At 37.6% G+C, this 17009-nt stretch overlaps 1 protein-coding gene across 3 annotated transcripts in view; it reads right to left on the bottom strand.

The window, feature by feature from the left end:
* The window catches only part of GRIN2A (glutamate ionotropic receptor NMDA type subunit 2A), a 191412-nt gene that overhangs the window by 27023 nt on the left and 147380 nt on the right, over positions 1-17009 (bottom strand). For all 3 annotated transcript variants that reach the window (XM_042798701.1, XM_042798702.1, XM_042798703.1), the window contains exons 11-12: positions 16598-16758; positions 948-1135 (exon numbers count right to left, since the gene is read on the bottom strand). In XM_042798701.1, the coding sequence (XP_042654635.1) occupies positions 948-1135; positions 16598-16758 (349 nt within the window). The remainder of the gene's footprint in view (positions 1-947; positions 1136-16597; positions 16759-17009) is intronic.

The raw sequence follows: 17009 nt of genomic DNA, 5'->3' as shown, positions 1-17009 counted from the left end.
TTACCATTCCCATTCTCAATGACATGCTACTGTTGACCTTAAGTGTATATTTATTTTTCAATAAAGCCCTCTTTTTCACTGACAGAGAAATGTACAGTTCACACATGTATCTATGTAAAAAAAAATAATCAAAATTATTATGTAACACACATCATATTCCAATCTGATGGAGGATTTTAGTCAGTCATAACACAGAAACTTTTTAAACCACCGTATTTTTATTTGCATGCACATGTGAAAGGCTTTAAGTTTCAGTGTGGCAAAGAAACATTTCTGAAATCAAAATGTAGTTCAAACCCTATGTAGAGAACGAGTCATTATTACTGTCTACAAATATATCAAAGATGTGCAGTAAGTTTTCTTCTTCTGCAGGGCAGAAGTGCCAAGAGGACAAACAATTCTTTTATTTTTGTATTAGAATGAAAAATAGCTCTTTGAAATCTAATAAAACCAGTCACCCTACTTCAATTCTGTAAACATTCTTTTAGCAGAAATTTAAATTAATCCATCTTAGATTAGGGATCACTCACACCAGACCAGAACGGAGCTACACACTTTTAAATAGAAAAACAGTCGTGCTGAAAGATAACTCATCTACCAAGTAAAAGCTCCTGAGGAATTGCTCAAAGGCAAAAATAAACAAAGAAAACAAATACATTTAGAAATGCTCTCGAACACTGAGGCCCAGTGTTATTTTGTGATGTGTATGAAAACACTTTCTGACAACAGATGCAGACATCCTTGGCGATGAGGTGAGTTAGAGCAGAGTGGAAGAGAATTCACATTTCAGCACTGAGAAATAATTTTACTCATTCATTTTAGTTTTTGTTTTGTTTTGTTTTTTAAGACTGTAAGAGAACAGTAGTAAAAGGCTCAGGGCTACTAAAACTGAATTAACTGTGCATACACAGAGAAAGAAAAGAAAGGAAAAAAGATTAGTTCCCTACCATCTCCAACAAACTGAAGGAGGGCTAGATCAATTTGTCTTTTCCAAGGTGATCCTTTCTGAAGTGCTATTCCATAGCCTGTAGTGGCAAAGATGTATCCACTCCCTATTGTGACAAGTTTGCAGCCTTCATCTCTTCCAGCCTTGTAATTCAGCACCGCTGCATCATAGATGAAAGCATCCAACTTCCTGAAATAAAAGAAAACATTTTACAAACCAAATCATTAGGGACAGCTGTCGTCAGACTTCTTTTCTCCTTGATGTTAGGACCTTGTTAAATATCATATGGATTCTTTGATATCATTAATACATCTCCTGCTCTGCTGTATCTAAAATTAACAAAAGGCATCTATTTTAGTGAGGGGAAAGTAGGACACACAGTTTTGCATTTCTATTTTAAGGGATGCTGTTAAAAAATACTGAGCAGGAGAAACCAAGCTACAAAATGTCTTGCCCTGTTATCTTTGTATCTTTGCTCTCAAAATGGATAATAAATATCTTGAGGTGCAAAATGATCTCCAAAACCAACAGAAATTACAACAGAGAATTTAGAACTGAAACAGCAATAACCAATTGGCTTATTTAAAATACTGAATGAGACTGAAAACATGACTTCACCAGTTTTCCACACATACTGCTATTTTATGTCTCTTTCCAAAAATAAACAATGAAGGTGGAAGTTAAGTCCTTGCTAAGACAGAGGAAGGTATTGGAGCATATCTGATACAGTACCTAAATTCTGCTCAAAAGTTATAGAAAATATTTCTTTACAATTCGCAGTTCCAAATGTATTATCTGTGTACCTGGAGCATAGTAGGAATAAAGGAACTTGTGGAAAAGTTCAAGCCTTTCAGTCCATCTTTCAATCCCTATCCATCTCATGCTAAACCAAGAGAAACACCAGGAGGGAGGTTGTTGGATTTTTAATGCTGTCATGAAAAAGCGAACAGTGAAGTAGCTGCCACTACTTACTGTACTTTATTGCTTCCCTACTTATCCCAACAGTCACCATTCAAGTCATCAAATTGGAATTTAGTGAAGTAGCTAATTTAAAGAAAGTACAGATGTCTCATGCAACCATTAAAATAAAGATCTGGGACACCATTTCCTTTGTTTTTCCACTCTTCCCTAAGAAATTGGAAATAAAATATGGATGGCTACCTACCACTAAGGGTGAGCAAACTGGAAATAGCCAAGAGGGTGCTGGGGTACTACCCAAGCCTGCAGTCTTCAACACAAGACAAGACAGTTTTCTAAATTATGTGCTCTCGTGCTTTAATTCAGCACTTTGGAGACAATCTTTGGTTTGTGTAGAGAGAAAGAACAAAAATCTACATCCTATGGGTTGGCGCACACAGGAAAAAAAGAAAACTGCTTGCCGTACCCTCAAGATGCTCGTAACACTTCTGATCTACAGCAGACAATTACCATAATCAATACAATCCAGTCTCGTGTTTTCAGACCTCTGCAGTTATCTGTGGGGAAGGAAGGATACTGGATGCCTTTGGCTCAGGCAAGGGATTGGAGGATAATGCTCCTATGTGGGTACAGACACTGCTGCAGCCAGCCGACACTCTGGAATTTGTCATCTGTTTATTCTGGGGTTTATAGTTTTGCAATGTAAGCATATAAAACACATGCTGGTAAACACAGAGAAAATACAGAGAGTCAGCTATTCTTCTGTCAAAACAGACTCAGTCAGAAATACAGAGGAAAAAGATATCTTTGCTAAAGACTCCAGGGCAAAAGCCTTGTGCTACCTCAGAAATCGCAATCTTCATATACAGTTTGCCTCCTTAGTTACTGAGCAGTATAGTAAAACCTTGGGACAGAAAGAGAAGGCACAATCACAGTTTCACTCAGTCGCTGTGGACCCACATACCCAGAGAGTCAGGCATCAGCTGCAGTGGATACACACAAGGAAAGCAGGTTCTGAAGATGAAGAAGGCTTTACTTTTGAGGGTTTTCCCTATACTACTTCTATAAGGTCACAATACATCTCATTATGTAAAATAGATTTAAAAACATGAGGTACTTTTCTGACGGATGCTGAGTGCTGAAAGGTTCTGCTATCAGGTGCTGCCCAATGTCTGAACTGTAAATCACAAAGTTGATTTCCCTGCAAAAGTCTTGCAGTCTAAAAGTACAAACTCATATTCAGAATATATTTTCTCCATTTCCAACATAAATCTTATAACCTCTCAAGGCTTAATTATCTCTTCATCATGTGCTGATTACAGAAGTACTATTCCTTGCAAAGCAAAGCTTCAGAACATGATGTTCCCCTGCAGCGTGGGCAGGGAGTAACAAGCCACGACTGAAGCTCTCAGATCTTAGGGCATCCAACTCTTCCATCACTAAGAGGTGAACTTCCTGACACTCTGAATTTTTAAGAACTTTCAGACAACTTTAAACATTCCTCACTAAGAGTTTCCAAAAACTGAGACAGCAAAGCCTGGGGAAGTCTGAAAATTTGACCCTTTCCGAGTTGTGTGCAAAGATGATAGTGAGCCTAAATTCAGGAAGACAAAGCAGGCGTTCGCACAGGCCAAGACAAGGCAGGCATTTGCTCAGTCCAGCAGGCTGCTGAGGTCACAGGGGACTTTCCCTCCCGCCACGTCTGTGCGGGGAAAGCCACATCTGCTGCTTTGCTGGGCACAGGCAGAAGAGCCAGGCTGCGCAACGGCAGCGATTGCTGGGCACAGTGGCCCATCCTTGTCTTGTCACGCTCAAGGCAGGACTGGCAAGCCTGGATCTGTGCTCCAGCTCACCCTTTTCTTCTTTCTCTTCTTTCTCTACAGACTGGCAAGCCTCAGGATCTTTGTTCTTGTGGCAGAAAAATTCAACCGTGCTACACAGCTGAGAAACTTTGTATTGGTCTGAGTGCTGACCACTCTGCTATTTAAATTATGTATTCACTGTAAAAAATCTTACACACACCGAGTACAGCTTCCCACATCAAGAAAGGCTCAAAGCCTCTTGCAGACCTTAGTCATGTAAAAATGAATTAATTAACTTGTCATTTCAGTGCAGCCACTTCAGGGGGAGAAAAGCTTTGTCATATTGTGTAGGTTTAAATAAACTGCGAAGAATTATTAAGAAGATGAAAGAGAACAACAGAAACTGGAATGCAGCAAGAAACAAGATTTATAACTGCCATGAACTAGCCAAACGCAGCAGGCATCTTCAATGAATGCAGAGGAACAAGACTACAGTGTTATGACTCATCTGAGCAACTGGCAGATTTGTAAACTTCCTCAGAACTACTGCAATAATCCTGGGTAGGAGAGAAAAACATTTTGGAATATTTATATAAGAGAGACTACAAAAGCACATGTCCTTCATTATCTAGCAAGCACAAAGAGGAAAGGGGGTGGGGAGAGTCTTAGCTCGCTCACACAGCATAAGAGAACATTGAGTGTTATAAAATTATGAATTGGAATAGTTCTAAAAACCTCAAAAGATCATTACTGAATGTAATGATTTGAAGCTGCAGAACTGTGAAAAAAAAATGTATACAGTCTTGTACCTGAACATTTATAAGTCACCAAGAAGTATGAGAGTTAAGAACTCAGAATAGCTATTGCAAACCCCCATTCTCTAAAGTGTTCCTATACACATTCAAAAATGCATGTGTGAAGAAAATTAACATTAGAGGAAAAGGTACAGAAAAGTAATTTCAGAAAATTGAAAACATTTCCCTATAATTTTCCCCATCTTTATTATTAGCACATACTTTTCATCAAATTCCTATGATGAAAATTGAAAACCAGGATTAGGAAAATGCTCTGTTATTAGTCATAGCTTCTCACTCAACAACAGAATTATAGCTCACTTGGGAAATGTTACTTTGCTTCCTTAACCAACCACATGACCTTTCAGCAATTTTGTTTTCTTGATGGAAAAAGAGGGAAAAATCTAAAGCGACAATCTGCTCAGTAGTTCTGGGGACACAAACAGTAATCCAGCACACTAGAAATCAATCTCTTTCAGTTACTTTGTGTCCTGCTATGACCTGTGTCATAGTATTCAGAAAATGAGAGGGATGCTTTAATGCAGTCCTTTTTATTCACATTCTTCTATTTTACTGTCAAGCACTGGAGTCTATGGAACAAACAATGTTTTTCCATTGAGGATCAGAGAAACTGGAACATGACTGAAGTCACCTTCCAGTTTTCAACTCCTGCAGTAAATCCAAATACACAATATCTACAGCAGAATTAATTTCTTGCTAAAGTGGGTACCATTCAGTGCAGTGCTCATCTGTCAGACCCACAACATTAATTTCAGGATCATTTTTTCTCACTCTCATTTCTTTATGTTTTCTAGCACCCCAAATATGTTCTTTTCATGGCCAGACAAAAGCTGTGTATTATTACTAACACAGATTTTACTTACACAGAAGCAGAATACATGTAATTTATAAAGTGCACCACTAGAGCAATTTGGGTGCACTGCATTTTGCTGTAAATAGTTGTATTGCAATGACTTTTCTACATTATTTTTGATGAAGAGTACCTTTTAACTCAAATATGCACCTTCTAGGTCTTGTTCTGAAAAATTAAAGGTGAATTACATATTTAAGAATAATTATTCATTATAAATTATGTAAGTTTTATTCTGATGAAAGATAGTTGATGAAATCAGATCTATTTTTAAAATTTGCCTAGGTGACTTAAAAAAAATAAGAGATGTTATTCCTCAGATTTGTTTGCAAATAAATGCAAAAGAGACTACGAAGAATATTACACAGCAAGTGTCCTACCTGCTTACTAAGGCTCCAGTCATGTCTTTTGAAAGAGCAATATTTTAAATTACCATTTTATTAAAAATATCAGACTGCAAGTCAGTGAATCCTCAAACAATACTTTTAACACCACTCTTGCCCTCCTCTCTTTTTCCCCCCACCCCCACCAACAAGAACATTTTTACTTGTTAAAGCTTTGTCTCCTAAACATAATTTTGGAGAGACACAGCTCATTTTCAAAACATTCTGGAAAAAAACCACTACTTTTCAGCTTTTTTGCTTTTAAGAATAAATTGCACGGTCTTCAGGATAGATGCCTTACATGACACTTAAAGTAGCATTTATAATTTGATATTAGGCAAGAAATTGGTATCCACTTAAGGCTGTATTAAACATAAGCACATATTTTAGAGATCATCAATACCATTGTTGGGAAGGCAGCAAGTGCAAAACCAGTGGTTTTAAAATATGATGGGTTTATATTACAGATTTTCAGACGTATTACAGATTTAATAATTTACATTTAATCCCCAGAAGGGATAAAAGAAAGTTTGTTAAGAGTACACAATGAGAGATACAATGTCATCAGTGCATGTCCAGAGGATCTAACGCCAAAAGGTCACTATGGAATGACACAGCAATCAAAGGGAAAGGCAGCTGCTCTGAAGATGAGGCTTCAGTTAAAGTGCTCTAAAGTGACACTTCGATATTGCTGGAGCAAGAGAAGATATTTAACCTTTAGCATGAAGGACTGATGATTTCTTTTACCCAGCTTTGACTAAAATGCATTTCAGGTTATCTGATGGCACTTCATCACCAACAGTGACTTTATCTTTTAGCACATATTCAAATAGTTCCATGCAGATCTTAAGTTCACATACACTGGATGGATTTCTTGACATTGCCTATTCATTAGGGGATAATTTTACAACCACCCCCCTGCAACAACGCAAGTTAGCAAAGTTTAACCCAGTTAAATGATGAACTCATTAGCCAGGAATGAGCTTTCAACTTTTCTCCCAGCTCAAACTGTCCTCACTTCAATCTTCACACAGAAATTGCAGACACAAAATTTGAAAGAGCAAGCTCTGACAGACATTAAGACCATCAGGAGAGACGATAGAGGCTTCACCTCACCTGTCAGGGCAATCTCAGACTGCCAGAAAAGCTGCTGTGAACGTTCCTGCATCACATGGCTGTGGCTACCTGAACCGGCATATTCGCCCTCCTCACCCACAGGAGCTCCCATTCACCACACCTCTGTCCACCCACCTTCCCAGTCCTGTAACATTTTCCTTAGTAACAAAATATAGAAAATTTATTGTGCCTTTACGATTAATTTATACAATGGAATAGTGTCCCACTTCAGGTCTCAAAAGCCAAGCAATTAAGTACTTGCAAAGCATCAGTTTATCAAAACACAAAATTTGAAAAGTCAAGTAGGGGGAATATATTTTTAGATTAAAGGTTTTGTCCCAGTTACAATAGCATAATGACAGATAAATTCAGCAAATTTCACCAAGCACCTGATCTCACTCCGGAATCAAATTATTCTAAAACTTAGGATAGCTTCTTCTCAAAAGAAGAGGGGGTAGATGGGATATAGCTACTTTCACCTGTTCATTTTATTTCCAGGTACTTTGTAATATTTAAAGACATTAGATAGATAACTGCATTACATAAAAAATGGTAATATAGACACAGGAGATAACCTTTCTTGAAAAAAATCAGAAGACCACTCAGGTACTAAGTAAAAGAATTAGAAATAAATTACTATAAACCATTTTTCTTCCTCAAGGCATGTTGCTACGGATCAGCTGAACAGGAGAGAGGGGCTTTTGTTTCTTAAAAAAACAAAAACAAAACAAAATGAAAAACAAACAAACAACAAAAAAAAAAAAAAAAAAAAAAACAAAACCAAAAAAACCCAAACCAACCAACCAACAACAACAAAAAAAAAAACACACCAGTGCATTTATATTATGGCCATGAAGAAATTCCTGAAAATGGAACCCATCTTAAAAGGACATGATAATATCTTCTTCTGTTTATGGATGACATATAACTATTGATGTATGAGTTTCCCCAGACATTTCATTGAGTGCCTTCTTAGATCCCAATAACCCTCTAAATGCCAATATTAGTATCTTCCTGTAGGAACCAACCTCTCTCAGAAAGTCTCCTGGAACAGCACATTTAGTTTTACCCAGTCCATTATTTATTTAGACTTTTTAACACATGTGGATGCACTTTAAGAATGTGAGAATAACTGCATTTCCTGAAAGGATGGCAAGTGATGGGGAAACAGGGATCAGCCACCAGAAAAACTGATGCCAGAAGATCCTGCCACAAATGGAAGTGCCATAGGAAGTCTTTATCTCTGTGCTGCCAGCTTGGTGGCACTTTGTAGTCCAAGCCCTGCACTCTGCTCACTTCAGCAGTAACGCTCAGCAGTAAAAGTAGAAAAGCTATGCTGATTCAGGCACACATTTCTTTTAAGTTACCAGCTTCCAAAATTGACACTTTAGTGAGATCCTCTGAAAAATACACCTAGATGGAGCAGCAAATATAAATGTTTTCATATCTCTGCAATCTTTCAGCACAAATAGCAGTTGTCCAGTTGCAAATCAGCTTTCCAATTCCCAGCTTCAGTGACTACAGTTGTAACATCAATTGAAAAATCATTCCGCTCAGAGTGCAATACCAAAATGAATTTAAGAATGAACACTCAAATGACTATTAGATTGAAGTCCAGCTGCAGAAATGGATGCTTCTAAGCGTCAGCCTCCAAAAATGTCCAAAAGTTATATCCAGAAAAATGGTCTAGTGAGTACCTTTGTACAGAAGTAGAGCAATCCAGGAGCTAGTTCAATCAGTCCTCTAAGTTATTTTGTATTCCTGACCATTAGTTCTAAGTACCACTGACAGTGAATTATCTGAAATATTAATTTCTCATCTTATGTCATGCATTCACATTTTGGATTTATCACCTCCTTAAAGGAATGATCACCTGGCACAATAATTTGCCCTTTCGGGGTCTGACAAAAATCTTTTGAATTAATATCCTATAGATCTGATAAAAATATGGGCAGCAATTTTCTTAAACATTTCTCCTTAACCAAATAACATTTAGAGATACAAATTGGATTCATCACTCAGTACTTTCCTTTTAAAAACAAAAGGGTAATTCCTATCTTAGATTATAAATTTTGTTGTAATAACAGCAGATGCAGCAGACTCAGGAAAATATTTTTCCAATCAAATGTGAATAAACAAGTTTCCAATTCAGTAGTTTAAACTGGTGAATTTTGACTATCCCAAAAGATCTCGAAGGCATCATACTTTGAAAGAGAAGAACGTAATTCCCTCTTCATTAAGATCAGTACATACTTCAAATACAGGCTGCGGTTTCAGTGACATCTTAAAAATGTGACTGGAGCAAGGATCACTCATCTAAAAACTGGTTATTTCAGTTGCTGTATTTGATTTTTCAATCCTGTTTTTGAAGCTTGTGAAAAACACAAAATCCAAACAGGCTCAGAATAGAGAGCTCTGATGAGCAGGCCATGGGAAAGGAGGAAAACATCATGGTCTTAGAATGGTAGCTGAATATTAAGGATTTGATACATTATTATAAACTCGGTTGCATAAAGCAGTGCTTGGGCTAAAGCTGTCCCCAGCATAGTTTCTGTCTTCATGAATCATAACAGGCACCCAGGAGGGCTGCAAGCAGTAAATTGTTACAGACTACAGATATCTCATGCTGCCCACTATTGTTCCCTTTCTCCCTCAAACATCCTTCAGAGTCAACCATCTCTGGCATTTTCTTAAAAATTTGGTAAAAGTACTGGTATATGTACTGTAACATTAAAAGTCTAAGAAAAGAGTGAATATTCCCCATTACATATACTCTAAGCTGTTGCCAATCAGACACAGTCAAAAAATATTGAGCCACTAGATTAAAAGTTTAAAAATTTATGTCTGCTGAACATTTCTTTGAGGTCTGGTTGCAAGCTGCTATTATCTAGCCACAGGAACGATGAAGAGCTTGTGCTTTTTATAAAAAATTAAAATATAAAATTTTTCTCTCACACAGGTAATTTCTCTCATAGCTTTCCCTCCTCTTTTTAGGTGAAAAGGTATGAGCCACAGGAAAAATAAAAATCAGAAAGATTTTCCTTTGATGAAAATGTTGATGACAATTTTTCTGTAAAAATAAATTGAAAACACTGCAAAAAAAAAATGAAACTGTTTTTACATCCAAGTGGAGATGTCAGCTAGTTGCCTAAAAGATGGGTTTGTTTTGTTTTTTACTTTAGGCACACCACCACTTTAATTGACAGACCTAATTAACAGAAGGACCTGCTGGGCACAATGTGAAATGTGTTCCAGCTGACAGACAGGGAGATGTTTGCCTTCTGGTTATGGCTGTGCCACGCTGCCAGCATGGCCCCTGACCAGTTTGTATCTGTTCAGCAAATAACAGAGTGTGCAAAGCTGTGAATTGGATACAGTTTATAAGCATGGTGAGCACAACAAAAACCTAATTCAGACCAATAAACATAGAAACGGCGGGTTAAAAGGGCATCAGAGCTTTCCAAGGTCTTTTCTTGCACTTTCACTGCTTAGTACCATGGGATTCAAAAATAACAAATAATCATAATGTTGTTTTCACATGGGAAAGTGTGCTTACAGAGAGGAAATAACTTCTCACACCATTTACACTGTTCAGTTAGATACTTTCAGGTGTATCTTCCAGCACTGTTATTTATCATTAAAAAATGCTGAGGAATAGAATCATCATATGTTCCTATCAAAGCAACTTGCTGCTCAGGACACGGCTGCAGGCCGACAGCACCTTCTCAGGGGATAGCTCAGATTTGATCATCCACTGCATCTAAGGCCATCCCTGCTGAGGCTCCAGCACTGGAGGAATGCTATCACCACGGCATTCCTTCCAAGCAGCTTCGTATTTCTGCCAGTATGCCACAGACAACTAGGGAACAAGGTATTAAACTTGATGTGTATAAACTACCAAGCATAGCAATCTTTAACAGGAAGGCAGATGGAGTCCCAAGTAAACTTTAGCATCAAATCCCTGAATATACAGGCACAGCTGTGGCTGTAAATAAAAGCTGAAAACTGCTCCCGACAGTGAGGTGGTCTGCAGCTGTACAAGGGGCTGCCTGCCTGGGGAACACCAGGGATTCATTACTGCAGTTTCCTTGAAACAAGCTATATTCTCAGCTTTTTGCAATGAAACTGAAATAAAGTCCTCACATCAATATGTTGCCATAACACAGCATCAGTTAGACCATCTCTTTTATTGAAACAAGATATACACTGCATGACACTCAGCTGCAGTCCTCATATCCAGGAAAATTAAGGAAGTGAAGAAAAAATTAGATGGATTCATCAGTGACAGGCAACAGGCAAGTGGAAGTTTCCCATTTTATCTCTATAGTAAGAGGAGACTCTCCCAATTAAATTGTCTAAGTTCAGCCATTAGCAGTTAAATCCTAGACAATATTCCAGTGTAGATGTGCTGGGGCAAAGGTGAGAACATGAAATACATTTCCAGTTTATTGCCATTGCATTTTCTCATCTTGACCGTTTTACAGCAGCAGAACACTCATACACAGAGAAACACTACATGCAGACTCAACAGCTATGAGCTGATACAACCCACACCAAGGAATTACAAGTAGTAAGGTTGTTTTGCTTGCAAAAATATAGCATTCTTTAACTATAACCTCTTCTGGAAAAATATAGTGAGGCAAATAGAAAGAAGCACACAATTCCAAACAGCCACTGTATACCTAACACAATATTTAACTACTTCCCATTCAAAGACTCATTCTCTCATCAAAAAACAAAATCAATAGGATCTGTCTCTCTGGTACAGAGGGTTCTAGAAATGCAGATTAATTAAATGCAGCATAGACAGAAATGCTTCTGATGCATTTTTAGAACTTTATTTGATCAATAAACATCTAAAGAACACAGAGGAGCCACCACAGCTCTAACAGAGCTGGACTTCACCCACCAAGAATACATTAGCTAATGTCTTACAGACTTTACTCTTCTGAATATTGCTGAGGAAAATAACTGTCATTTCTGTTTTCATTAAGGAAAATGAACAAAAAACTCTGGAGAACTCCTGAGCTGCTCAGTCCTGCCCAAAAAGCAATCCAGAAGCTCTGCAGAGTGCTACACAGGACATGTGGTTCAGCTGATCCCTTATATGCATGAAATTTAGGGAAAAACACTGGTACATTTTTTGACAAGCTTATAAGATCATGATTACTTTCAAAACTAAATTGCATTGAAAGAGGGACAATATTTTGCCTTTTTGAAAAATGTTAAGTCATGCTTCAATAACAGTATGCATGAATTTTGCTCCCTTTTAACAGGCCTGGTTGCAAACTGATACCTTTAATTAATAAATACAGAAAGTTCTGCTATTGTTCAAACGGTGTTTCAGCAGCTTTCTGAGAACTGTGTGTGAATCTCAGAAATAAGACACTATTGACAAGAGGTAGATATTGCTGAGACTTTTATAGATAATCCTTTTTTATTATTTTCAGAAACAAAGGTTCATTTCTTATCAAAGGGGAAAAGCCAATATAGCTGATAAATTTGCCTTCACCATTGATAGCAACAAGCCTTCATAAGTAAGCTGCAATAAACCCCTCCATGAGGATTCACCTGAAGGAGAAGGCATAATGTCAATGTCAGTCTAAAGCAAAAATCTCATTTCCATTTTGATTTGCAGCATTTCCCAGTTGATTCCTTTCTATAAGGCTCTTAAACATTTTTGATGCTAATTAAACAAGATAAGTCAAAGCCTATTGCCCATGTAGTGAAGACATTTGTTCTAATTAAAAAAAAAAACAAAACAAAACAAAAACAAACAAATGCAGATGTTTTCCTTGTAAGTTAATTTCTGAAACACTATTAGCTTCACCTCTCAAAGATGAAAACAGAAAGGGGATGGGTATTTTGTTCAAGGCTTCACAGACACAGAAGCATGCACACATCTCTGCATGCACAGCAATACTCCAACACAAGACATATCTAACCCTACACCAAACCAGGAAATAAAAGTAGGAATATAATTTATTTTATATGCATTTCTATCCGTATTTCTGCCCTTGAGGTTTTTCCTGGCCACATTAGCAACTGGACTGAAGCAATTGATTTTTTACTTCTTGTGAGAAAGCAAGACAAAAACCCCAGTTTGGTTTTTTAATTTGTTTTCAGAATGAGAAAAGGGACATGAGCATTTCTCCAACCAGAACGAAATCTTAGAGAAATCTATGCATCTAAAGTTCTATGTTTGTCTCATTCCCACTTTCTCCTTCCAGTTCAACTCAATAACATTTTGTATTAAACACAATGGTCTCAATGATCAAGATATTCCCAATACATCTCAAGAGGCTAACGCTAATTAAAGCTGATCAAAAGACTCAAGAGTTTGAAATACAGAAAAAACAGACTGAACTGTGACAAGAGACTACTTGATAGTTTGATTCTATTTAGATCAGATGACACGTGTAGCATTATTCAATCATTAAGTGCTGTCTGATTGCTGATATTTTTTGCTTCACCTTAAAATTAGAATCAAACACTATATATAAGGAATTAAATTATGTCTTCAATTAAGCAAAACTAGTTTTAAAACCAAGACTGGAAATACATACAGGTTATACAAACATTCTTCAGCAATAACACAGGTACTACTTATTTAGAGTCGCAGCAGCAGTTATTGACCAGAAAATCTTTCCAAGTCCTTCCCAGATCTATAGTCTATGCCTGTAAAATTACCAGGTAGTTTATCTTCAGAAAGCTGCGTAGAAACTGCAAGCTTTACCATATGTAAGAAAAATTGCTTCTTATATGCTACCAATGATGAGGATGAAAAAAGGTAAAAGTACAGGAATAGTTTTGACAAGAGATAAAGACGAAAACAGACAAGATAGCTGTAATAAGGTAAGCAGAACACATCCATACTAAAGAGGACAACAGAAATTATGTACTTGCTCAGAAGCAAAAGCAATTTGAGGAAGGAGAGACAGATCATCCTCAAAACAGCAGTAGCAACATCCGCTCCATAGGGCAAGATGTATTAAAAAATCATGAAATCAAGCAAAGTAGGAAAGGTGAAAGCTTGATCAAGTCTATATAAGCATGAAAAGGCAAACTTTATGGGGAAGAGAGAAACAATCTGGTGAAATAATTCATGAGGAAGAAAGGAAGAAGATACAGCATGTGTATATAAAAAATGAGGAGTATACTGAGGAACAGAGCAGAAAATTTGGTAGAAAAAGTGAAAAATTATGTTTTTGAAGAATATGACTCTGGAGAAATAGAAGAGGTAGGCAACTGTAATACACTACCAAATACCTATTCATGCTTTTCTATTCTCCTCTCTACAGAGAATACAAGTTATTACAGTCCCATATAATACAGTCTCATCTCTTTCACTCAGGACACTTTTAGCTCCAGGGGAACTGTGCCACGTGCTCATCAAACATCTTAGCCAAAAGGAAAATCTGGGTGGGCTCAAGGTGCAAGTGACAGGTGAGAATGACAGAGCCAAATTGGTTTGGACACACCTAAATGAAATCATCTTTCCAGAGAGAAACCACTCTGAGGCAAAAAGAAGGTACAATCATGCCACATGATCTGTAACCGAGTTTGCTGCCCACGATTACCACATTGATTGGGACCCTGCACAGTTCTTGCCCTGCAGAAACTGAAGGCAGAAAATACGTAAGCCCACTTGACTCTACTCTCTTGAAGAATGTCCAAACCTGCAATATAAGCAAACACAAAGAGACACTTCTATTGTGGGAAACTTCAGCAGCCAATGGCACACTGTTTAATCCTTCTGTAGGTGCCATCAGACAAAATAGTAAGAAGCACAGCTGCATGTAGCAGTTACTTATATTGATCAGAAAACACCACACATGGCAGCTCATTTGCACCATCTGCTGCAGAAATGTCAGTCAAGGGGAGCACTGCAGACACCTGGGGGTGTCCACACTGAGAAATCACTTAGAAGAGGAAAGAAACTCTAGCAGGGGAAAAAAAAAAAAAAATCTATAAAAAATTAATAGCTTATGCTGTCAAAAGGACTAAAGCTTCTGAGGAAAAGCAGGAATTGGCACAAGAGCAGCCAGCCTGAGTTTTAGTGAATGTCCTAAACTCCCCCTGCAGTCAGGTAGCCCCACTCACACCTTTTGATGCTTAAGTGTCTGACAAGGGTCCTGATTTTGAAGGTAACAGCAGTTTTCCAGGTTTTTCAGCAGCACAAATGGTTGGTGAAAAGTACAAGGAATATACATCCCATAAACAAACTATCCATCCAACTGAACAAGCCCTAGTAATGGCTGAAATTAAGGATAGCTTCTTCTTTAAAAATTCACAGCAGGAATGGTAACGTTCAGCTGACTATCTATAATGCCTAATTTAGCTGTCACCTAGGAAACATAACTTGCACAGGCTTGGGCAGAGTAGGAGCTCTGCCTTCAGTTTGGAAGACCCTGGGTGAGGTTTACCCCACCTTATGTTACATGTCAGTGTTAGGATGGAACAAACCCTACTTGAGAAATGCCAGTTGAGAATGCCTCAAAACATGGCGACAGGAAGTCCAGACAGCAACATGGAGTCAGCAGAGAAGGAAACAGGAAGAATGACTTTTTAAAGAAGGGAACCTGCACTCTAAGGAAAGGGTTGGTGACTTCAGGCTTTTTTGTGTAAGAAGTATGTTAAAATCCCCTGCACGTTTGGGATAAGGAAAATAAAAATTAAAAGGACAAGCAGTTCCCAAAAAAGGACCAAATATAACAGCTTAATTTAGTATAGGAAGAAATGTGTCCTGCGTTCATCAGAAATAATAGCAGGAGAGATGTGCTGGCCTTGAAACAGCCACTAGAGTAGGTGTACTTAAATCTACTACAGGTAACTTAGCCTTCTCACTTCAAAAAACCTAAACAAACTATATTGATAAATTATGATTATTGTAATCCAGTATTATTAACAAAAATACACCGACTATTATCAAATCTGTATGTTTAGAAAAGATTGCTAGAGCTAACACATTCCTGCCACCCAGATGAATACAGATACAACTAGTGAGTCACTCTCATACATTTTCAGGTTTAAGAATGAAAATTCAGTCTCTTTGTCTGACCAGGCAGAATGGGCTACTTCAGAGAGAGAAAAGGATGGATGGCACTCAAATCTAAATCTCAGATCTTAAGGAAGAATGACAATAATACTTGCCAGGATATTTACCAAGATTGCCAGAAGCAGGGTTAGATCTCAACAGATTTTACAAAGATCAAAGTCAATATTTCAGATGTGACAGTAAATGTACAGAGCCATGCTAATTAGAAGAGGGAAGAAAATATAAGAGTGGACCTAAAAGCATACCAAAGGGATGGGAGGTTGAAAAGAAATAACAAGTAGTTGCACACTGCCCAGACACACAAGCTTTGTCAGAAATTCATCCTGCGAAGGCACATTTCTTTGAAAGTTCTGAAAAAGTAATGAGGGACTGTACAAAACATCATGTTCTGTGTTGAGCCCCCACTCAAATTCAGGTCCATCTGTATCACCTCCCTTTAAATCTGAGAAATACTAATTCTGACCTTTGAATCTATTTTACATAGGACACCAAAGCTTCCCTGCAATTTTAAAAGTCATACAAATTGCAGGCAATCATTTTTTTTTCTGATATCTGTACATTGCAGTTGGAAAAAGAAAAAACAAACACCAGCTATGTACTACTCAGCACGCTTGACATCAGTCTCTCCAGTATCACAGTAAGTACAGAATAGTATTTCCCAGTTTCTGCAGCCTACAGTATTCTTTAAAATCCATGTTAAAAAACTCACCCAGTTTTCAAGCTGACCAAGGCATCTTCAACTCCTTTCTGATTATACTTCGTCATGTAAAGGTGCATATCAGGGTAGTTGTTTCTGATATTCCTCTCTGTGCTTCCATTTGGGACTGTTCCAAATCGAAAAGGAGGTGAATAATCATGTGGCCTTTGAAACTAGAGAGAAAAGGAAAAAGCAAAATGTTTCAGGAATTCTAAAGGTGAAGAAGGGCAATTTCAGGTTGAAAAAAACCAGAAGTGACATAAGCTGCATCAGATTTCTTCTAAGAAAACACAGAAGGTTAATTCAGCTGTATCATACCAAAAAACTGTGTCTTTACACTGACTGAACTTACAGAAACATCTACAATCAAAGTAAAAACAGCTCTATTTTGCCACTCTAATGTGACTTTCTACCATGCATTGTA

Source organism: Tyto alba, unplaced genomic scaffold (assembly GCF_018691265.1).
Source record: "Tyto alba isolate M040663 unplaced genomic scaffold, T.alba_DEE_v4.0 Super-Scaffold_28, whole genome shotgun sequence".
Taxonomy (NCBI): Eukaryota; Metazoa; Chordata; class Aves; order Strigiformes; family Tytonidae; genus Tyto; species Tyto alba.
Note: the sequence above shows the minus strand (reverse complement) of the source record. Positions and strands in the feature narration are given on the sequence as shown.